Consider the following 24,399-nt stretch of genomic DNA (forward strand, 5'->3'; position numbering starts at 1 on the left):
GTGGGCCAGCACAGACTACACTTCACTCTTTACATGCAATGATGCAGGCTGGCTGGCTTGAAGCTGCGACCACAGTACGGCATGTGTCCTGTAGGAGTGTCCTTGACCAGCACGGTATTGGTAGACGCATTCCTACAGTCCTTTCAATGTTCTTTTAATGGGATGCAGAGAGCTCAGTTGGATAAGCTGCAGGACCAGGCTGACACCAGAACAAGTGCTGGAGAGGCTGGTCGGGCTGACTCTCCCACTGCACCTCCCCTACCGTGGCAGTGACGCCACATAGAATGGGGGCAGGCTACGACCCTCAGGTGTTCCTTGAAACATTACAGGCAATGGCAGAGGCATGCCAGGCTACCTGGCTACCTGTGCCGTTGGAAAGAGAGGCGCGGCTGTCAGGTCATGCTGACGGCCACGCAGCCAGAGGAGGTGGAGGGTTGCAGCTGGCAGCTAGTGGGACGAGGCTATTTCCAGGTCCCCACGGCCCTGCCCTGGCAGAGCAGCCACTGCAGCTACAGGACACTAACCCCTTTCTCCCAGATCTGCCTCACCAGGTCCTGCCAGCGCTGACCCACGGCAGGCCACACCAATGCTAAGGCAGAAGTGTTAGAGATGCGGGTGACAGGACATATGCGGCGGGAGTGTCCATTGATGGAGGTTGGTCAGGTGTTCCATGTCATTGGGGTCCCAAGAGCGACATACAGTGTTCGGGTAAGCTGCCAGGCTTTGGTGGACTCAGGCTGCATGCAGACATTTCTTTTATCTCAACAATTCTAAAAAAAGACTAGTTACAAAACAGCTAACTGATCATCTGCAGAGGAATGTTTGTTTAAAGAATTTTACTCAAGATTCAGATTTCATCACAGTACAAAAACAGCATTGGTAACAGTTACAAAGAATCTTATGGCTTTTAACAGCGATTAGAGCATTCAAAAGGCATTAAAGGTACTGCTGCAATAGTTTGAATCTTATTTAATAGACCCCAATTTGTTGATGTAAATGGAGAGCCCTCTTCACACACTTGATGGACTTCTACAGGATCTAAAAGACACATACACTATACATGTGTTATATTACTGCTCCCCTATGAGCTGTCCCAGGCAGGCATCTTCTGCCTGACACTAGACTATAAAAGTTAGCTCAAATATCTTATGTATCAAAGTTGTATTGGCGATTTGTTTTGATCTATAGTTTTAGTATCCTAAATTTTTGTTTTATAGGCTTTTTCCATGTAAATCCCACATTCACTCAAGCCGTGAATACTTCTGGCTTGAGTGAATGCTGGTGCGTCTGGCTGCCGCTATTGACCGGTACATTTTTTGACTTGGATTTATCATTTTATTTTGTGCTTTTTTCTAATTTTTCCTTTGTTGTCATTGTTATATTATGTGTTTTATTCTCCCCCCCCCCACAGCTTGGCTCTTTTGCCATCAGAATTATTGTCTAAAGGCAAAGAAAGATGCCCAACAGATTTACTTTACCAAATGGACTATCCCGGCCTTGCCGTATTGGTCTATTTGATTCACCTTTGCTTTTATTGTTCATTTTATTTTCACTTGCTACACACGGGACAGACATGACTGGGGGAAAGAAAAGGGAGAATGAAAGAGAGGGAGGGAAAGAAAAACATTGGGGAAGAGCGACGGTGATAAAGGGCAAAAAACAAAAACCAACAAAACAGACAAAAAAATACAAATATCAATCACCTGGATCACCTGTTAAGAAAGAAAAAAAGAGAAAACAAGCCAAAAAAAAAAAAAAAAAAAAAAGGGGAAGAGGAAACAGGAAGCTGAGACGATATATGATAAGCTGTGACCGCGCTGCAGGACTACAGATGATACTGCTCCGTGTCACATCAGAACATCATCGCAATAATCTATGTGAATATAACAGTAAATACTAAATATGGAATATTATTGTGCAGCACATAAGATCAACAGAACACAGTGTGCTTTGAGGTAGGAGCCAAAAAGGGTGTAGTTTGTGTCTGTGAGCACCCGTGTGTACACCTGTGAGCATGGACGCGCTTGTATTTAAAAGGTTCCTTCATGTAATGATCTGCTAGAGGGTGTGGGGGGCCACAGCCCCGTCCTCCAGGGCATGAAGCAGGTATGGAGGAGATCAAAACTCCAGACATCCAGAGGCCCCCAGAACACAAGAGACCAAGGAAGACCAACAGAGGGGCAGCCGCGCCACTGTCCCAGAAAGAGCTGAGGAGAGTCCCAGATGAGGGCTCACTCAGCAGCCGTGGAGCAGAAGCCGGGGGGGGGGGGGGGGGGGGGGGGGGGGGGGTTGCAGTGACACGCCCGTGAGCTCCGCCGGCAGCCAGCTGTGCCAGAGTGACCGAGCCCCAGGCCGAGGGCAACCGACCCCCTTTGGGGGTGGGGGCTAGAGTTTTATTCTATTGTTAAGTGTCCTCTGGTGTCTTGAAAGGCACTTTCAAATAAGATTTATTATTATTATTATTATTACAACAGTCTTCTCTCAAGACATGTTTTGCACTTCAAGGAATAAAAATGCTTTTCATTGTGCCTTTAATTGTGCAATTTACAAATAGTGCAAAATGCAGACAAAAAAAACGAAAGTAAATTTAAAGAGGACATTTTACTGAATATAATTAAGATTAATTATCATTGACTGTTCACACCCTCCTGCTGATCCATGTAGCGGTCTGGAGGGTGCAGCAGATTGAAGCGCAGCAGCTGCAGATCCACAACTTGCCGTTGCTCCTTTACATGGCCCCAGCACTCTCTGGGACCCCAGGCAGGTGGAGATGGGGGAGGCGGGTCAGAGTCAGCGGGATTGGAGTAGTTTTCCTCAGGATGCTGGTGGTTGTTGTTGGGGTCAGAAGGGGATAAGCTGCTGTTGCTGTGGCAGCGAACTAGGAATTTTCCCCGGTGGTGACGATGGTAGAACATGCCAGCAACCACCAGCAGCGCAAGAATTAGTGAGCTGAGCAGGAAGAAAAGGACGTATACACCTTTGGCTTCAGTGGACAGGCGTGAGCTGCAACCTGAAGGGAAAACAAAAACCCCGCCAAACAAAACAGGAGATCAGCAGCTGAAATAAAGCAGAATATCTGCAAGTCTAACTAAGATTTCTGATATGGGTCAAACATACCTGCAGCCTTCATGTCCACACAGATGGTTCCTCCTGATCCCAGGCGGGAGTTATCCTGAAAGCCTGCCCGGCAATGGCATGAGTAGGAGCCAAACTGGTTCACACAGTCTGCATTGAAGTCACATTGAGCAAGCTGGGTCCCACACTCATTAACATCTGAAACAGACATGCACAGAACTTTTAGCTGATAATGTGTTTAGTATTATATGCATTTAAAATAAACTATGTAAAAACAATTAGTGTAATCAAATATGTATTTATCAGTAATCACTGTTTTTGACTCCTTCCTGTTTACAGATTTGTCCAGAGTAACATTACCAAGCAATTTTGGACACTTCCATACCTGCAGTCGACACAGACATAATGATTGCCTTTCTCAGATTTCCTTTGCCACTGGCATCAACTTCAATGAGCCCCTGGAGAGCAGAGTGGATGCCCCTGTGGACATGCATGCCTCTAGGTCCCTGTCTAACTTGCAGCCAGAGGATGTACAGCACTCCTGCATGCAACCTGTGCACAAAACCTGTAATTATGTACCGTAACATATACCTTAACAGTAAAGCAGCTTTATGGTCCATAGATCCCGTTTCATTATTGAGTCTAAAACAGACTACACAATGACATAAGTTCAGGCGCTGCAGAGTGAGGTTTAATGTAATAAATACACCAGTCCACAGTTCTCAAGTGGAGTTTCCAGGATTTGTTTTTAGTATGGTAGCAAAAGAGGAAAATGAATGAGAGAGGTGGGGAAAAGGTCTGGTCCTATATGCTGGATACAAAGTAAAAGGCACCCTTTTTTCCCCAAGTTGGACATGGAGTCCCAGAGTGACAGTCAAAATGTCCAAAATGTGAAGCAAATGAAAATTCCAACAACCACAGCAGAACAACAGGTATCAGACAATGAAACGGCGATAGCAGACACTGAGCATAATTAACACAGATAAGAACAATCATGGGAAGACAGAGACAGGAACTAAAACTTACACAGAGCACTAAAGAAAACAGAATCGAAAACTAGGGGACAAAAGCATAAACAGAAAGACAAGACAGAGGAGGACCAAAATAAGGAAACTGATCAAGTTAAACACAAGAACATCAAAATTGGAGCCAAAGTTTAATACAAACCCTAGAACAATGAGGCAATCTAAACAGGTACCCAGAACTCCAAAGAAACCAAACAGGGACTTAAATAATACAATTTAAAACTTTAAACACTACAATAAAAGTAAAACCCTAAACAGAAACCCAAATTCAGCAACTTCAGAATCAACACAACACTGCACAAGAGCATAAAAATTGTAAAACTACTGACACAAAACAAAGTGGCAAAACTGTAGTGAAATAGAAGAAACATCTCAAGTGTACAAGTGTTCAAATTACATTTTACATCTGATCCCATCTATACTTTCATCCAGTCGTGGTCGGTTTTGCAAGATTAGACCAATGGTATTTACGTGTGGAGTTGCAGTTCTTTTCTGCATAGGTTCACTCAGAAAAGACAGTCTCATTCAAAGACAAACTTATACTTCAGCATTAATGGAAAGACTTGTGAGGATGTTTTCTACAAACCTTTTTATTCTTTTGGAAGACACCGACAGTTGTGCATGCAGAGCCTCCAGCTGTTTGCTGATCTACAGAAACAAAAGCCATATACAAAGTTTAGTCTGGGCCTTCACCATTTCTTAATGCGTCAATGAAGCTTTGTTTTTTATATTTATTACAAAAACAAAAAAAAACAAAAACATGCTACATATGACACGCACGTACACACACACACCCACACACACACACACACACACGCACCAAAGCTTTTACTGAAAGCAGCAGTGATCTGGCCAGGTTGTCCCAAGACTTCAGCAAATCCTGACTAAAGTTGATCTCTATGGCCACTTCAAACAGGTGATCTGTCAGAGAGATTTCAGAAGACCAAAATAAAGTCATTATATTAACAGTTTCACTGGTAGCTCAGATAAAATTAATTAAAGTTGATCTCCAGATTAGACATACAGGCATACACAAAGTTTGGACACACCTTCTCATTAAATGTTTTTTTTTTTCTTTAATTTTACTACGTTCTACACTGTAGACATCAAATATATGAAGCAAGATGTATGTAGCAAAGAAAAAAAAAAAACTCTAAATATACTCTATATTTCAGATTCCTGAAAGTAGCCACCCTTTGCTTTCTTGACAGCGCTGCAATCCCTTGGCCTTTTCTCAATGACCTTCAGGATGTAGTCACCTGTCAGGGTTCGATTGTGGAATTTCATATCTTCTTAATGGAGTTGGGATGATCAGTTGTGTTCTGCAGAAGTCAGGTTGGTACAAAGCTGAAAGTTCTATTTGACAACTACTAGAAATTATATTATACCAAGAACCAATCAGCTAAATAAAGAGAAATGACAGTCCATCATGACTTTAAGAACTGAAGGTCAGTCAGTCTGAAAAATTCCTCAAACTTTGACTGTGTTGCCAAGTGCAGTCTCAAAAACCATCAAGCACTATGATGAAACTGGATGAGGATGCCCCAGGAAAGAAAGACCAAGAGTCAACTCTGCTGCTGAGGATATATTCATCCGAGTCACCAACCTCAGAAATCTGAAGTTAACAGCGACTCAGATTAAGCCCAAATAAATGCCACACAGAGTTCCAGTAGCAGACACATCTCTACATCAACTGTTCAGAGGAGACTGTGTGAATCAGACCTTTATGGTCAAATAGCTGCTAAGAAACCACAACAAGCAGAAGAGATTTGTTTGTGCCAACAAACACAAGTATTGGACATTGTTGGGCATTTATTCAAAATTAAAAAGGCACACAGAACCAGCATGTTACCACAGCATCCTGCCATCTCATCTGGTTTGCATTTAGTTGGACCACCATGTATTTTTCAACAGGACAATGACCCCAAACATACCTCCAGGATGTGTAAGGGCTATTTGACCAAGAAGGACAGTGATGGAGTGCTGCGCCAGATGTCCTGGCCTCCAGTGTCACCTGACCTAAAACCCAGTCAAGATGGTTTGGGATGAGATGGAGCGCAGAGTGAAGGCAAAAGGACCAACAAGTGTTCAGCATCTCTGGGAACTCCTTCAAGACTGTTGGAAAACCAGCTCAGGTGACAACCTCAAAGCTCATCGAGAGAAATCCAAGAGTGTGCAAAGCAGTAATCAAAGCAAAGGTTGGCTATTTTGAAGACTAAAGTATAAAAGCATGTTATGACTCATTTCATACTTTTATCTACTACAAAATTACATGTGTGTTCATTCATAATTTCGATGCCTTCAGTGAGAATGTACACAAACATCTATGAGTACAACCAATGGCCACAACCAATTGTGTACAGGGAGTGCAGAATTATTAGGCAAGTTGTATTTTTGAGGAATAATTTTATTATTGAACAACAACCATGTTCTCAATGAACCCAAAAAACTCATTAATATCAAAGCTGAATGTTTTTGGAAGTAGTTTTTAGTTTGTTTTTAGTTTTAGCTATTTTAGGGGGATATCTGTGTGTGCAGGTGACTATTACTGTGCATAATTATTAGGCAACTTAAAAAAAAAAATATATATATATATATATATATATATATATATATATATATATATATATATATATATATATATATATATATATATATATATATATATACACATACATACATATACACACCCATTTCAATTATTTATTTTTACCAGTGACACCAATATAACATCTCCACATTCACAAATATACATTTCTGACATTCAAAAACCAAACAAAAACAAACCAGCGACCAATATAGCCACCTTTCTTTGCAAGGACACTCAAAAGCCTGCCATCCATGGATTCTGTCAGTGTTTTGATCTGTTCACCATCAACATTGCGTGCAGCAGCAACCACAGCCTCCCAGACACGGTTCAGAGAGGTGTACTGTTTTCCCTCCTTGTAAATCTCACATTTGATGATGGACCACAGGTTCTCAATGGGGTTCAGATCAGGTGAACAAGGTGGCCATGTCATTAGTTTTTCTTCTTTTATACCCTTTCTTGCAGCCACGCTGTGGAGTACTTGGACGCGTGTGATGGAGCATTGTCCTGCATGAAAATCATGTTTTTCTTGAAGGATGCAGACTTCTTCCTGTACCACTGCTTGAAGAAGGTGTCTTCCAGAAACTGGCAGTAGGACTGGGAGTTGAGCTTGACTCCATCCTCAACCCGAAAAGGCCCCACAAGCTCATCTTTGATGATACCAGCCCAAACCAGTACTCCACCTCCACCTTGCTGGCGTCTGAGTCGGACTGGAGCTCTCTGCCCTTTACCAATCCAGCCACGGGCCCATCCATCTGGCCCATCAAGACTCACTCTCATTTCATCAGTCCATAAAACCTTAGAAAAACCAGTCTTGAGATATTTCTTGGCCCAGTCTTGACGTTTCAGCTTGTGTGTCTTGTTCAGTGGTGGTCGTCTTTCAGCCTTTCTTACCTTGGCCATGTCTCTGAGTATTGCACACCTTGTGCTTTTGGGCACTCCAGTGATGTTGCAGCTCTGAAATATGGCCAAACTGGTGGCAAGTGGCATCTTGGCAGCTGCACGCTTGACTTTTCTCAGTTCATGGGCAGTTATTTTGCGCCTTGGTTTTTCCACACGCTTCTTGCGACCCTGTTGACTATTTTGAATGAAACGCTTGATTGGTCGATGATCACGCTTCAGAAGCTTTGCAATTTTGAGACTGATGCATCCCTCTGCAAGATATCTCACTATTTTTGACTTTTCTGAGCCTGTCAAGTCCTTCTTTTGACCCATTTTGCCAAAGGAAAGGACATTGCCTAATAATTATGCACACCTGATATAGGTTGTTGATGTCATTAGACCACACCCCTTCTCATTACAGAGATGCACATCACCTAATATGCTTAATTGGTAGTAGGCTTTCGAGCCTATACAGCTTGGAGTAAGACAACATGCATGAAGAGGATGATGTGGACAAAATACTCATTTGCCTAATAATTCTGCACTCCCTGTACTTAGTGAATACCTCAGGCAGCAGAAAGAAAGAAGAGGAGCAAGGAGAAGAAGCATCATGGAAGGATGGGCCCCTGTATGGTATAGATAGAGGAAGTCGCTGATATCCAGAAATCCTACCAGAAACTGGACAAAGCTGGAGTGAAAGACAGCACACAGGCTCTAATCATGGCAGCACAGGAACAAGCCCTAAGTACAAGAGAGGTAGGGGTCTACCACACTGGGCAAGATCCCAGATGCAGCCTAAGTAAAGATGCCCCAACACATAACAGCAGGGTGCACCACAACCAAGTGGCCAGCATAGTATACAGGAACATCTGTGCCAGCCTGAAAGTCCCAAGGTCAAAATAGGAGAAGCCCCTAGGGTGGTCAAGAATGAGTGAGCCAAGATCCTGTGGGACTTCCAGATATATAAAAAAAAGCTGGTGATGGCTAACAAACTGGGCATAGTAGTGGTGGACAAGCAGAGGAAGATAACCGTAGTTATAGATGTAGCAATACCAAATGACAGCAACATCAGGAAGAAGGAACATGAAAGGTACCAAGGGCTCAAAGAAGAGCTCAAGAAGATCTGGAGGATGAAGGTAACAGTGGTCCCAGTGGTATTCGGTGCACTTGGTGCAGTGACTCCCAGGCTAAGATCTGAGGAATAACATCTGAGAACTCTTTTCAGAACAGCGCAGTCATATAAATAGCAAAGATACTGCACAGGACCCTCAAGCTCGCAGGACTCTGGTAGAGGACCCTAGCTTGAAGGATAGACCACCCGCAGGGGAGAGAAGGGAAAAAATGAGATTTACTCATTTTTTAATAAATGAGTAAATCTATCTATAAAACATTTTTAAAATCCTGCTCATGACCAGACTGTGTGTTCAGCATAAGGTACAATGGCAATTTAGCCAGATAAAAAGAGAACTCACACTTCAGAAAATAAATAAATAAGACATTCTTGCTCAATACTCACCACCAGGAAAATGTTGAATTTCTGAGTCATTTTTCATGTTTGCTATGAGGGACAAAAAACAAAACAAAAACCACACAATAAAAAAAACAAAACAAAACCAAACCCCTCTCCGACTTCCCATGAATGAACCAGTTGTGTAACCCAGTGCTTATCTACACTTAACATAATTCAACACCACTCGACCACATAGATTATTTGTGTGCGCTTTTGTTCGGCAAAAAAGCCCCATTTCTTTATAGTACATCCAAAAGTATCTAGAGTGCATCACTTATCCCACATTTTGACATATTCTTTCACATGCACTGTAATAATAATAATAAGTTGTATTTATAGGCGCCTTTAAGACCCTCAAGGTCACCTTACAATAGCACAAACAATAACAGCAATACAATATAATAAAACATGGCAAAACAAAATTTAGAAATAAGAGGGAAAAAAAGCATGAAAGTATAAAAATCAACTATATAGTTTATTTTCAGATCAAGTACAATCAACTAAATTTACCACAGGTGAACTCCAATAAGGTTGTTGAATCGTCTGGCAGATGATAATTGGAAACTGGATGCACCTGAGCTCACCTCTGAGTGTCATTACAAAGGCTATAAATATTTATCTACATGTTCCATTTTTGTTTTTCCATTTTTTTTTATTAAAGTGTAAGAATTTCAAGTTTTTCACTTTGTCATTGCATTGTTTTGTGGTGTGTGTAGAATTTTGAGGTGAAAATGAATCAATCCTATTTTGGCTATAACATCACAAAATGTTGAACAAGTGAAGCACTGGCAATACTTTCTGGATACAGTCAATTCTTGTGTTAGGGTTGAAGGGGCCTTAATTACAAGGTTCTAACAGGAAAACACTTAACATGTGGAACTTATTTTTACTCACGTATGTATCATGTACAGCTCTTTTAGAAAATCAAAGAGCAAGTTCAAATTTTAATAGCTGTTTAACCTGAAAATGTTCATTGAAAATTTAGTTGATCATGATCTCATTTCAAAGAACTAAACATATCTGGCTCACTAAGGGTTTACAAAATGCATGTAAAAAGAAAAATACACTCTATAGGGAATACCTAAAACAAAGAACAAAAGATGCTGAAAATAAATATAAAAAATACAAAAATAAGTTGACCAATATTATACGTGTATGTAGAAAGGAGTATTATAGTAAAATATTGAACAACAATAAACAGAATATGAAAGGAATATGGGATGTTTTAAACAGTATCATTAAAAATAATTCTGGACAACAAAGTTATCCACAATACTTTATCGATAATGGCAATATTATGGAAAACACTGCTGATAAGGTCAACAGCTTTAATCATTATTTTGTAAATATTGGACCAAAACTGGCAGAACAAATTCCTGAGTCACTGCCATCAGTAGAATGTAGTGAAAACCTGATTGATAGGAACCCTAACTCAATGTTCCTCACATCAGTGGAGGAAAAAGAAATAATTGACATTGTACACATGTGTAAATATAAAACATCTACTGATTGTAATGATATTGACATGAAAATCGTCAAGAAGGTCATTGAAGGAATTGTAGGACCTCTAACATATATTTGCAACTTATCATTTCAGACGGGAAAAGTGCCAAACAAAATGAAAATAGCTAAAGTTGTGCCGCTGTATAAAACCGGGGATAGACACCACTTCACAAATTACAGGCCTGTTTCTTTACTACCACAATTCTCCAAAATCCTAGAAAACCTGTTTAATAAACGATTAGACAAATTCTTAGATAAATATAAATTACTCTCTGACAGTCAATATGGATTCAGATCAAAAAGATCAACATCTCTGGCATTAATCGAATCAATTGAGGAGATTACGAATGCTATAGATCAGAAACAGTATGCAGCTGGAGTATTTCTGGATCTCAAGAAAGTATTCGACACAATCAATCATGACATATTAATTAATAAACTGGAACGGTATGGGATTAGGGGGGTTGTACTGCAATGGGTGAAAAATTATTTAAGTGACCGGAAACAATTTGTGAAGCTGGGTGTCCATTCCTCATCATGCTTGGACATTGCTTGTGGTGTTCCACAAGGCTCTGTACTGGGTCCAAAATGATTTATTATTTATATAAATGATATTTGTAAGGCATCTGATATATTAAAATTAGTATTATTTGCAGATGACACAAATATTTTTTGTTCTGGGGGGAATCTAAAGGAGCTGCTGGATACAATTACTTCAGAAATGTGCAAAATTAAAAAATGGTTTAACAGGAACAAACTATCGCTAAATCTAAGTAAAACTAAAATTATCTTATTTGGGAATTTCCTTAGAAATGCACAAGTGCAGATTCATGTAGATGGTGTGGAAATTGAAAGAGTACTTGAACATAAGTTTCTTGGTGTGATTATAGATGATAAATTAAACTGGAAGTCTCATATAAATCATATACATAACAAAATTTCAAGAAGTGTCTCAATCTTGAGTAAAGTAAAACACATTCTGGACCACAAATCACTCCACATTCTCTATTGTTCCCTGATTGCACCGTATTTGAATTACTGTGCAGAGGTTTGGGGCAATACTTACAAATGTTCGCTATCATCAATCTTTATATTACAAAAAAGGGCCATAAGGATAATCCATAAAACTGGTTACAGAGATCATACAAATCCACTATTCTTAAAATCAAAAATTCTAAAATTCACAGATCTGGTTCATTTTCTCACAGCACAAATTATATGTAAAGCAAGAAATAACCTGCTTCCTGACAATATTCTAAAAATGTTTTCTAAAAGGGAACGGGGATACAATTTGAGGGGGGAATTGAATTTAAAACATCCTTGTGTCCGAGATTTGATAGGGTGTTCTTGTCTAATATTTTCATGTGTGTGCGCATGCACGGGTTTGTTGGGGGGGGGGGGGGGGGGGGGAAGAAGAGAGAGAGAGAGATAGAGAGATAGAGAGATAGAGAGATAAAATTGTAGGTTGTGTATCCTTGAGGTGTTAATGGGGTTATTGAAAATGTGTATATGTGCGTATGTGTGTATATACGTATGTATGGATAGATAGAAACATATATGTGTAAATATTAAAAAAAAAAAAATTACACATAACATAATGTAATTGCAAGGAGGTATTTCTGTAGTCTATTGATACTAGATAGTGGAAAAGGGGTGGGATTAAATAAGCTTATGCTTCTTCCTGCTCCTTTTTGAACATGGACGTTATTTGGAGTTGTGGTTGCTCGTTTTCCTTTTGTTTTGTTTGCTTTGTTCAACATGTTCAAAATAAAGATTCAAAATAAAAAAATAAAATATCTATATCAAGCGATATAATTACAGTTAGTCAATACAAAAAAGACGAGTACCTGAAAGATCCAGGAGAGTGTCTGTGTTCAAATGTACTCACAGTTCGCTCTGTGGTCCGACAGTGGCTCCACCATGTTAGGCTGAGGATGAGTGTGATCAGCGTGCTGTATTTCTTGTCTGTCAGAGGATGGGGAAAGCTGGACTGAGGTCTGACTGACCTCTGTTATGTTCTCCTTCACTGTCCAGCTCAGAGTTGTGGTCTCATCCTCTGCAACAGTAGATTCCTCCTCATTCATTTGTTTTGCTGTTGTAGTGTCAGTGGTGACTTCTAGTTGGGTGTGAGTGATACCTCTCCCTGATCTGAAGGTCCTTTGGGTGGACACTGATGCAGTTGGCATGGTCGTGTAGTTCCCAGACAAGGACAGAGGGTTGTTTTCATCCACCTGAAGAAGGACAGACGAAGAGTTTTACAATGTTTTCTGGAATTTACAAGCAAAATAAAAAACAAAACAAGTACTGCAGATTTTTGCAAGATTACCTGGTCTTTATCATGTTGTTTATACTTCTCTGGGTTTCCTTTTGACATATAGGGTCATTACCATTAATGTTTTAAGTTCCTGAGCAGTATCCAGTATGGCAATTTGGTGATTAAGTAATGTATGTTGGATCTTATTGTAATCATATTACATTTATGTGTAATTCACTATTGTATTAAATTCAGTTGTCACATTACAGCTAACCAAACAGCTATATCACTGTTACTTGAGCTACATAGATTATATGAATGATATGAAAATAAAAGAAAACTATGTAGCCTTGATTTTAATGCTAACTCACACAGTAATCACGTGACCTCACTTAATGTATGAAATATATTAAGTTAAAAAAATGTGACTTTTTTTAAAAAAAAAATGTCACATTTTATGAAATGTGACATTTAAAAAAAAAAAAATTTTAGAAGGTTAATTTATTAAAGAGAAAATCAAAACAAAGTGCAGAAAAAAGCCTAAATGATTTACACTGCAGAGGGACTGAAAGAAGTTGCTAAACTTTTTTTCTACATGTTTTTAATCAGTGAGTGAAATCTTTAACATTAGACAGTAATTTTACTAGGGCTGTCAGCGTTGACACCAATTAATCCAACATCACAATTTACAAGATTACAATTTTTAAGGCAATTAACCCATCTGGAGCTCAGAAGGCCTCAAAATTCCTGAAATGTCTCTGTCAACGCATTTCGGGCAGTTTGTCCAGTCTGTGCTCCATATGGGTTAAAAACCTTTTAATTGCGTTAATCGTAATGATGCGTTAACATTGACACGTTGACTACTTTTTACCCATTCTTAAATTTAATAGTGAATATGCAGCTTTTGCCAGCGTTAGAAATATTGCCAGGCAGCGTAAGGCATCTAAGACTAACACTGTGTCCACTCACCCAAGTGTTTGTGCCTGCAGGCATCTTGGGCTCCGTGGGTAGCTCAGTCATCCTTGCTAATTGTTCCCTCTTTGTACCTGGTCCAGATTCACTGAAGTCCATCAGCCCAGGAGATGTCTCTGACTCATTGCTTGTCTCTGTAAAGCCTTCCCCTGGGTTATAAATGACTGGCGATCCAAATGCCTGGTAGCGACCATAAAAGCCCCTGTACAGGGGGTTGGGCCAGCCACTAATCAGTAGCACTACATACAGAATATTGGAGGAGGTGGTGTATTTGGCCTCTTGCCAGCACTTCTGTAAGACTTTGTGTCCCGCTAAATCTCCAACTGGCTCGTCAATGTGGATTTGGTCCTGTTTGAGGTTACAGATGTCATCAGGGGTCAAATCCTCCAGGTAGAGATGAATCCTTTTACTCGGATCCACCTGGATTGTCCAGTTGCACCACAGGGGAGGATTGGAGCATAGGTAGTCCGGGGAGAAAAACTCACCACTGTCACTGTATAGCAACCGGTGACAACTCCGCAAGGCAAAGAAAGTGTTTTCAGCTCCAGAGTCTTCTGTGAACCGAATAGACAGATATGTCATTAAATGAACAGAAATGGTTTTATATATTATTACTAATGCAATTCACTTTTCAACCTAGTTGGCAGGTGCTGATTTCAGTACTGTATATAATCAACATTTTAATTTTATTTATTTATTTTTATATTTTAAAATCAGGAAAATATACTAACATCATTCACTTTCACACTGAATAAAAACAATCAAATATTAACCTGTATAAGGAAGGCTCTCCCATAAATCCATATGGGCGATGTCAAACTACCAAAATGAGGTACAGTTTATTTAGAATCCAATTAGCTCAAATATAATGGTCATATTTCATAAGAAAGTTTGCATGTGCGTTGGTGATCAGGTTTTATGAAACTAAAATCAGTTTGTTAGCACAGGCTGAAACATTTAGACTTACAAAATGACATATAAACATAGAAAATCCCAAGTTAAACATTTGCAGACTCACCTGGAGGCTGCTCAGTATCTTCTTCATTCACCTAAAGACAGAAAGAAATACACAATTAAGCTGTTAACACAAATCCGAAAGAGGTTATCAGTGAGGCACAATAACTTACCTGTGCATTACAGTCAAATGTCAACAAAAATATGAGCAGCACACACTTGAAGTTTATGACGGCTGTTTGTTTCATTTTCGTATGCAGTTAAATTACTGAAATTTGGGAAGCAACAAAGTCAATCTGATCCTCTCAGATTCAGTTCAACGGCTATTTCCTTTTCTGTCTCTGCAGGTGAATTGCATCAGTTAGTTGATTAAGTTTCCTTTTACTGGCTAGTAATATCCATTTTATCCAGCAGAGGGCACTGTAATATTTATTATTGGGCTGGTGCTTTCTGCTTTAAAGACAAAGCTGAAGACACTGCACCTATTTTATTTAGGGGTTTTATCTGCTACAGATATTTGCTGTGTTTGAGTTTCATAAACTATTTCTTTACATTTTTTCCAGGAAAAGAAAAATACCAAAAATCACATGTTATAATTTATGAGATTAGAACACTTTATTGTCGGACATTCAAATACAGATTAGTTTAAAATTTACCACAACAACACACAATAACAAGAGACAGTTTTCATTTATTGAGCGTGAGGAGCAGATGGGTGGGGGTAATGGCTAAAACAATGTCAAAAAAACTTAATCCTTATTCAGTCAACCATGGAAAATTGTTGCATATGAGCCAAACTCACTTTACTGCTTATTCAAATACACACATACAAATAAGCAAGAAAAACAGTTAAAATAATATTTCATAAATTGAATTATGGAAGTCTGTGAAAATATGTGTCATGTTTCTGTCAGATAAACCTGAATTCACAGCAACACCCAGTGTCGGATCACTTTAAGTTTTATTTCATTTCTTTAACTTAGTCACGTCAGTTAAGGCTGAAAAGCAATTCATTTAAAATGCAGTGATATTAAAAATAATACTCCTGCTTATATTTTCCCTGATGCTTTTATCCATGTTTTTATGATGCTTTGAATTATAAGAGCCTTCAGATGTGTGAAAAGTGAAAATGTGTATTAAGAAGAAAATGTAAAAGCAAACATGCACATGATAATCATGTTTTTTGTTTCTTTTTTTTTGTGGCACGGGCTGTTATATTGGAGTAATAGAAGTGCTATTCAGACAATGTCTGATCTATTATTTCATCTACTAAATGTAGCACCATCTGCAAATCTAAAAATGTAGGTCTAAATTTTATACACGTGCAAACGTTCAGCCACAGTTTGATGCTCAAGCTCTTCTACCTTATTGAGTTACCTGCTTTTGTTCATTTTATTTGCAAGTGGTGAAGATTGGGATTTGACCAAATAAAAGTGGGATGAAAACAGAAATAACAGCTGGACTGTTTACCAGCAAACACATCCATTAAACAACAAATATCAACAAAGTAGTGAGCTATGTTGAGCTTATAGTAAGAGTGTTCTTTGTTATGAAGGTGACTTTCTTTTTGCCTGCATAAATCACCATGGTAACATATACTTACCGCATAACTTATACCAGGTTCCAGGTTAAGTTCTGAATTTCAGTTTAAATTTGGCGGGAAGCATCACATGATCAATAATACTTTTATTTAAAGAATGTTTCTTGTCTTTTATAGATTCTCTGCTGAAGGTATCTGTATATGCAATCTGTTTAACCTCACTTTACTCACATCACTAAATGAAGCCCAGTTGTGAAATTACAGCAGTGCAAACGGTGTGTCATGTGTAATGCATGTATTCAATTGCAAAAACTGTATAAAAGTTTGGTCTGTTTGCCAAGTCTCTTTAACATTGTTTTAATGCAGCTAATAAAACATAGATTAGAAAATTGAATTGTTGCATTTGTAGATGATTTATGGTCAATAATTTCCAATCAATAACATTTATTTCACTTTCATCTGACTACAAACTAAATGTCTTCTTTATTAGGCTACAGAAGAGTATCAGACCTGAACACACTGAGTAACATTTACTGATTAAATGTATCAAAGTTTCAGAGTTCAAATACAAAGCTGTTAGAAGTTGTGTTAGAAATAAAGAGCAACACCAAGAGCACACAGAGCGGTAAAATAAATATAACTCAAGCTAAAACAAGTCACCTGGATCAGTGACAAAACAGCACATTACTCTTGTATTTTATTTACAGCATATGTGTTGCATTTTACTGTTTATATTATATGCAGCATTTTTTTCTGAATCTTTAGTGTTCTCTGTCACTCATGTTGAAAGATACAGTTGATTCTCATCTGATACATTTTTTGTGGCACATCAAATGGCTCCTTTTGTGTATGTGCCCAGAGCCTGAAGCAGAAAGCCTGAGCTCCCAAAGAAATCTGATACTGATTTCAGGATCTGTCAAGACAGCTAATGCAAAGAAAGCCTCACTATGTGGAACTTGCTTGTGAAGCTAATTTAATATCTTTAATATCTTTGGACTTTGTTTTTTTCAGATTACATCTGTTTTAACTTTAGTCGAGTGAGGTTAATGTATGCCCTTTATACTGTTGACATAAAATACGTTATTTTGTATAAATTTGCTGCATCTTGAGGAAGCATACAAAATTCAGAGACACTGGAATGTTTTAATGATTAAAAAAATGTTGGGGGCAAAGCTTCACAAAGAGTCATCTGTGAATGGAACAGACATACATGTCATTAAATGAACAGAAATGATTTTATATATTATTACTAATGCAATTCACTTTTCAACCTTGTAGGCAGGTGCTGATATCAGTACTGTATATAAATCAACATATAGTTATGCATTTTTTTTAAATCAGGAAAATGTACTAACATCATTCATTTTCAGGATGTTCATTTGTACTTCATGTTAGTTCTCAAATCGTTTATTGTGTTTTTAAACATACTGAATGACTCAAATTTTAAAAATGCATCAGATGAGAATCAAATGTCTCTTTCAACATGACTGACAGAGAACACTACAGATTCAGAAAAAAAATGCTCCATATAAAATTAAACAGTAAAATGCAACACATATCCTGTAAATAAAAAGTAGCAACCCTGTTGAACTTTGATTTGAAAAATATAGAATGGAAGGATTGAAAATGACTGACAAACTCAGTATTGCAAACAGCCATTAATAAAGCTTTCACTGGCAGTCCAGCTCGGGTTGGACAATGAAGGGCCAAATTGTTAACATCTCCTGTGGAGTTCGGCTGTGAACCAGCATCAAGTTCCTGTGGATACAAGGATTGTCTTTATACTTCTTTTCAATGTCAAATGTCTTGAAGCCATTGTGCTTCTCAGGAACAAGACCCAGCTTCTTGAGACACATCCCAGTGTATACATCATCAATGGGAAACAGCACTACTTGCTGAGATACATTGTGTAGGCGTACCGCCAACTCCCCAGAGTACAGATATCCTCCACCGCCAGCATAGGGAGGATAGTTACCCACAAACACACTCTCTGGGATAAAGTATTTAAGTTTTTTGTCTCTGTGTGGCCCAGCATTTATTATAACATCGCCTATGAACAAATCCTTGGACTCACCCTCTGGCAGGCCTTCCAGATAGTTAACAATTCTTAAGGTGTTCACAAAGACGTCGTCATCGCCCTTAAGAACAAACCGAGCTTGAGGACAGTGTTTGGTAAACCACTCCAGAAAGAGGACCTCTTTCAGAGTTAGGTTTAAGAAGCTGTCTCTGTAGTCCCATTGAAGTATGTCTTTGTGAAGCTTTGCCTCATGACTCAGTAACTCCTGCAAGTCTGGGAAGTGGTCTGACGACAAGACGTTGCCTAGCAGGAACACTGTTACCACAGTCTGGTTGGCTAAGACTCCTGCTTGTCCCCAAGTTTCACGAATGGTCTGCCGCCTTTCAAAATGAGAGATCAAAGACTTGACAACCAGCAGTAGGAAAGGTTTTTCACTACAAACATGGGGCTGATTTATTAACATAGGGTATGTCCTACAACGCATGTACAAAAGAAAGTCCTGGAATTGCTTTGGTAGGGAGTTGTAGTCAAAGATTTGCCTGGGCACTCTGTAGTCCGGTTCACACGGGTCCAGAGGTCCAGTGTCATTGAGCCAATCTGGCAGTGTGTTGCGTGACGTGCTGGAGAATACAGAGTTAAAGTTGGGGTTGTAAATGAAATCCAAGCGTTGCTGCTCCTTGTTCCAGAAGGTTTCATTCAGTATGTGTTTACTCCAAAACCTCTTGGATGGGATGTGAACTTTGTGATGGCCACTTCTCTTGTGTCCAAGGTTCCATGACACGCTTATCACGACACAGATGAAGACGTTAAGCATCATCATGTAGCAGAAAGCCTTTATTTTATGGCGACATAGAGCCACGCTGCCTCCCCTCTGCATCTAGACATGAGAAAAGATATTCTGTTTTCAAAAAGATAGAGAGAAAAAAACATCTGCAGTGTCATTGCATTACAGGCAAACTTACAACAAAGCCAGGATACAAAGGAGCACTTGGAAACATGGAGACTATTAAGTTGAGCCTGAAGGCGCGAACAGGAGTAAAACTGAACGAATCTGTGACAGCAGGCCAGTGGCAAGCTTAATTTCCCCTGGTTTTGTTTTAGAACTGTGACTGGCTGCACACAAAGCTCCATTTTCATTCCTAATCCTCGAGGAATGGCCTGCGAACATTTTTCCGCTCATCTTGACAGACAGGAGTCACACATTTTCAATTCAGCAGTGCACATGACACCAATCTGTGTACTGCCTGCTCATAAATAAAATTTACATATGTACCACTTGATGTCACTGTTTCTCTGGTAGTAGTACACCTACAGTATATATTTGGTAGGTTGTGTTTTTCAACTTTTACAAAGCTTATATATGGATATACATGTATTACTCAGACAACTGATCTAACAGTCAATGTTTATGGTTATGCGTGAGTTTTTAATACGAGACTCGAGTAGTAAATAAACCTGCATGCATCTGTGTACGCTCATCACACTGGGAAAACACAAACAAAGAAAAAAGCAAAACACCCAACGCACAGTCTGTTAAAGTTCATTTGAAGTCAAACCTGATTTACAGCTTACAGCTAATAATGAGGGTGCAACCTGTCGGGTATGTTCACGTGTGAGCTTAATTATTCACAAACTCCTTTAAGTAAGATAAACTTATTTGATGAATATGGTGAAAATCCAGATCGATCTTACTAATTTGATTGATAATGATGTTATTACTTTAATACTGGTAAAAATAAATAAATTGCAAGCTATTGGAACAATTTGAAAATAGTCCTTTTTCCTGGTGTTTAGGCTTAAAATGCTGTTTTGTAGCTGGTCCGGTCTATAAAGATGCAAAAACTCATTATTCTTTCCTGAACATTCCTCCTCACTAATCTCTTGTAGAGGTGTGGAGCATTGGGCCCCTTCTAACCTTTTTGCTCTTCCCACTTTCATTGTGCAATATTTAGTGCTGCAACAGTACCTATTTTATTTATGTATTATTTAAATACAAGCTTCTCAACCAATAGGCAAAGAGCAAAATGAAAGCATTCCTCATTTCACTAATTATAGACTGCAATCAATATGCTCCTATCTTCAGATCATTTTAATAAAATATACAAAAGGCTTTTATTTGAAAATAAATAAATAAACGTTAAACTGGACAAGATAAGAGACTCTTTAAAAATTCGAATCATTCATCTTACTGTAATGCTGTTTATTTTGCTAAAATTTTACTTTTAAAAGTATAAGTGACACATCGGTGCTATTTTTACCGGAACATCTGCCTCCATTTCACCCTATTCATAGCATCCTGCTCTGCCGCACCAGTCCTCTGTATGTCCTCTTTCAGTACATCCATGAATGCTCTCTGTGGTCTCTCTCCTTTTCTCCTGCCTTGCAGCTCCATATTTAACGTCCCTTATATCCACTATCACGCCACTGTACGTGTCAAACTTGCCTCTCTAACTTTGTCTCAAATGCCTGGCCTGAGCTGTCCCTCTGATATATTGATTTCTAATATTGTCCTGATCTTTGGATGGCTGACCCTCATCAATCTTCACTTGCTCTACTCCTTACAACTTCCTTGTCAGACCTGTTTCCATCTCAGTCAGGTACTTGTATTCTGTCTTGCTTCTAGTGGCTTCATTTTTCCAGCTCAACCTCTCCAACCTAACCTCTGACAGCTCTCTACTCTCACTACAGATCGCAGTGTAAACATCACAGTCTACGGAGTCTACAATGTCTGACCTCATCTGCTACAAAAATTGTAGCTTGGCAGCATCAGACGGTAGTCGGTAGACGGCTTTAGAACGTCTAGTCTGTCCATCACCATAGCAAACAAAAGGGGAAACCATACGGCTGCTCACTGATCATCAACTCTCTCCTTAACAACTTCCTTTAGTTTCATGGTTTGGTTCTGAAGTTGCTACAGCTCTGCACATCACCCTTTCTAATTTTCTTGATTCAGGAACTCCTCAAATTACTCCTTTCATCTTCTCAGTACACTTGCTTTCCGTGTTAGCACATTTCCATTCCTGTCCTTAATCACTTTAACCTGTCTTGGTACATTCTCATTCATACAGGCGAGGAAATCCATCATCATGAAATGAGTGATGAAACACTTCTCCCACTGAAAACGCTACGTCCAGATGAACAGAATCAACTTTTTGGAACACCCCAACCTGTTGCACATCCTTCCCAACCTGATCTCGCTGTCTAAAGAAAATCAATAGTAGTCCTTTTCTTCTTCATTAGTATTCAGTCTCACATCGAACTCAGTATGAGCCTTCTTCTTTACCACCTCTCCCTTTGCTGTGTGCCTAGCGTCCCAATAACCTTTCCACTTACATAGTTTTCCTGACGATCCCATTTTTTTGTTGCTAAACTCTTCCTTTAAATACTTCCCTGTACTTCATTCCGCTACTAAGTCTGTTTGTGCTCTTTCTTCTGTCCAAAGGATAAATACCTTCTTAGCTGCTAATTCAGCTGTACTTTCCCAGTCATCAGGTAACTTTTCCCTACCACCCAGAGCCTGTTTCAAGTCTTCCCTGAACTCTGCGCAATATTCTTCTTTCTTCAACTTAATCCTTATATCTGTCTTCATTTCAGACTACCATCTGACCCTGCCAAGCTAAATTTTTCCCTGACACCACCTTGCCGTCTCCTGGTTTTGTGTTAAAAACAATTAAATGCAATTATCTTAATTACAGGGAGTGCAGAATTATTAGGCAAATGAGTATTTTGTCCACATCATCCTCTTCATGCATGTTGTCTTACTCCAAGCTGTATAGGCTCGAAAGCCTACTACCAATTAAGCATATTAGGTGATGTGCATCTCTGTAATGAGAAGGGGTGTGGTCTAATGACATCAACACCTTATATCAGGTGTGCATAATTATTAGGCAACGTCCTTTCCTTTGGCAAAATGGGTCAAAAGAAGGACTTGACAGGCTCAGAAAAGTCAAAAATAGTGAGATATCTTGCAGAGGGATGCAGCAGTCTCAAAATTGCAAAGCTTCTGAAGCGTGATCATCGAACAATCAAGCGTTTCATTCAAAATAGTCAACAGGGTCGCAAGAAGCGTGTGGAAAAACCAAGGAGCAAAATAACTGCCCATGAACTGAGAAAAGTCAAGCGTGCAGCTGCCAAGATGCCACTTGCCACCAGTTTGGCCATATTTCAGAGCTGCAACATCACTGGAGTGCCCAAAAGCACAAGGTGTGCAATACTCAGAGACATGGCCAAGGTAAGAAAGGCTGAAAGACGACCACCACTGAACAAGACACACAAGCTGAAACGTCAAGACTGGGCCAAGAAATATCTCAAGACTGGTTTTTCTAAGGTTTTATGGACTGATGAAACGAGAGTGAGTCTTGATGGGCCAGATGGATGGGCCCGTGGCTGGATTGGTAAAGGGCAGAGAGCTCCAGTCCCACTCAGACGCCAGCAAGGTGGAGGTGGAGTACTGGTTTGGGCTGGTATCATCAAAGATGAGCTTGTGGGGCCTTTTCGGGTTGAGGATGGAGTCAAGCTCAACTCCCAGTCCTACTGCCAGTTTCTGGAAGACACCTTCTTCAAGCAGTGGTACAGGAAGAAGTCTGCATCCTTCAAGAAAAACATGATTTTCATGCAGGACAATGCTCCATCACACGCGTCCAAGTACTCCACAGCGTGGCTGGCAAGAAAGGGTATAAAAGAGACATGGCCACCTTGTTCACCTGATCTGAACCCCATTGAGAACCTGTGGTCCATCATCAAATGTGAGATTTACAAGGAGGGAAAACAGTACACCTCTCTGAACAGTGTCTGGGAGGCTGTGGTTGCTGCTGCACGCAATGTTGATGGTGAACAGATCAAAACACTGACAGAATCCATGGATGGCAGGCTTTTGAGTGTCCTTGCAAAGAAAGGTGGCTATATTGGTCGCTGATTTGTTTTTGTTTTGTTTTTGAATGTCAGAAATGTATATTTGTGAATGTGGAGATGTTATATTGGTGTCACTGGTAAAAATAAATAATTGAAATAGGTATATATTTGTTTTTTGCTAGGTTGCCTAATAATTATGCACAGTAATAGTCACCTGCACACACAGATATCCCCCTAAAATAGCTAAAACTAAAAACTACTTCCAAAAACATTCAGCTTTGATATTAATGAGTTTTTTGGGTTCATTGAGAACATGGTTGTTGTTCAATAATAAAATTATTCCTCAAAAATTCAACTTGCCTAATAATTCTGCACTCCCTTTAGAACTTGTGATCTGTTGAGAATGACCATAATGTGCAAATTGTTAAACACATCTGTCCACCTATGTTTTATAGGATCACTGCTCGAGAAAAACAAAAATGCAAAAACAAAAAGAAAACAAAAGTTCACGACACTTTTATTTTAATTCCTACTTTTAGACCGCAGACATTCACTTGAAGAGCGCACAGCTGTCCTTTCATGTCGCATAAGACTGGAAATTTCTGGCAGCTATTTAAATTAGTAACACACATACCTTTCAGATTCGCTCTATCTATAGCTCTGATCATCAGGCTACTACTTCGGCACCTGCACCTTCCTCATCCTGCGGAGGGAACGCGTTTTAGACACCTCGGCGTTCCAGAATCCCCTTTAAAATGTGCGAATCGGACGCTTCGTAAATTATCAGAGATGATCAAACCTCGCAAATATCTCCTTTGTACCATCCTCAACAAGGCTAATACTAGAAGCGTCCGTCCTTCCTGTGTGTTGCGGGTAGTGACTCCTCCCTAATTTCAAGAGCGTGCTCAAGAGGCTGGATAGAGGCTTCGGGCTCAACAGACTATCCGGCAGTTCAGTTAGTACTTAAAATGTTTCAGAGCCGGGAATATGAGAGAAATTTGCATTTGGGAAATGTGGATGGAAACAAAAGTGTATGCAAATCAAAAATCAAACAAGTTTAGGCCGTGCTTACCCTCGACAAAAGATTTGATTCACCACTGGTTGTTGGTTGCTGTTCTGGCAAAACAGACATTTTATATATATATATATATATATATATATATATATATATATATATATATATATATATATATATATATATATATATATTATATATTTTATATATATTA

General features: G+C 39.3%; 2 protein-coding genes and 1 long non-coding RNA gene across 6 annotated transcripts; 1 reads left to right on the forward strand and 2 right to left on the reverse strand.

Annotated features, from left to right (window-relative positions):
* The first annotated feature begins 30 nt into the window (after nt 1-30).
* Nucleotides 31-3,696, forward strand: LOC145429258 (uncharacterized). The gene is made up of 2 exons (XR_013909496.1): nt 31-708; nt 3,415-3,696. It is a non-coding gene; the product is annotated as an uncharacterized LOC145429258 (long non-coding RNA).
* LOC113024737 (uncharacterized) lies at nt 2,515-15,098 on the reverse strand. 4 transcript variants are annotated; one of them, XM_026172042.2, is made up of 11 exons: nt 14,936-15,098; nt 14,827-14,857; nt 13,806-14,362; nt 12,720-12,813; nt 12,471-12,638; nt 9,086-9,127; nt 4,921-5,021; nt 4,687-4,748; nt 3,461-3,627; nt 3,118-3,273; nt 2,515-3,010 (listed from the first exon to the last, which is right to left on the reverse strand). In XM_026172042.2, the coding sequence occupies exons 1-11, from the start codon at nt 15,008-15,010 to the stop codon at nt 2,628-2,630; spliced, it is 1,836 nt and encodes a 611-aa protein (XP_026027827.2). In that variant the 5' UTR covers nt 15,011-15,098; the 3' UTR covers nt 2,515-2,627. The 4 variants fall into 4 exon arrangements, with proteins under 4 accessions (XP_026027827.2, XP_026027823.2, XP_026027822.2 ...); XM_026172038.2 differs by having other exon boundaries at nt 12,471-12,813; nt 13,806-14,359; XM_026172037.2 differs by having other exon boundaries at nt 12,471-12,813.
* A 1,647-nt stretch (nt 15,099-16,745) lies between these two features.
* On the reverse strand, nt 16,746-24,135 carry LOC113023371 (N-acetyllactosaminide beta-1,3-N-acetylglucosaminyltransferase 2-like). The gene is made up of 2 exons (XM_026169378.2): nt 23,805-24,135; nt 16,746-19,196 (listed from the first exon to the last, which is right to left on the reverse strand). Exon 2 carries the CDS (start codon nt 19,194-19,196, stop codon nt 17,973-17,975), a length of 1,224 nt encoding a protein of 407 aa, XP_026025163.1. The 5' UTR covers nt 23,805-24,135; the 3' UTR covers nt 16,746-17,972.
* Nucleotides 24,136-24,399: the final 264 nt, after the last annotated feature.

Source organism: Astatotilapia calliptera, chromosome 6, assembly GCF_964374335.1.
Source record: "Astatotilapia calliptera chromosome 6, fAstCal68.1, whole genome shotgun sequence".
Classification (NCBI taxonomy): Eukaryota; Metazoa; Chordata; class Actinopteri; order Cichliformes; family Cichlidae; genus Astatotilapia; species Astatotilapia calliptera.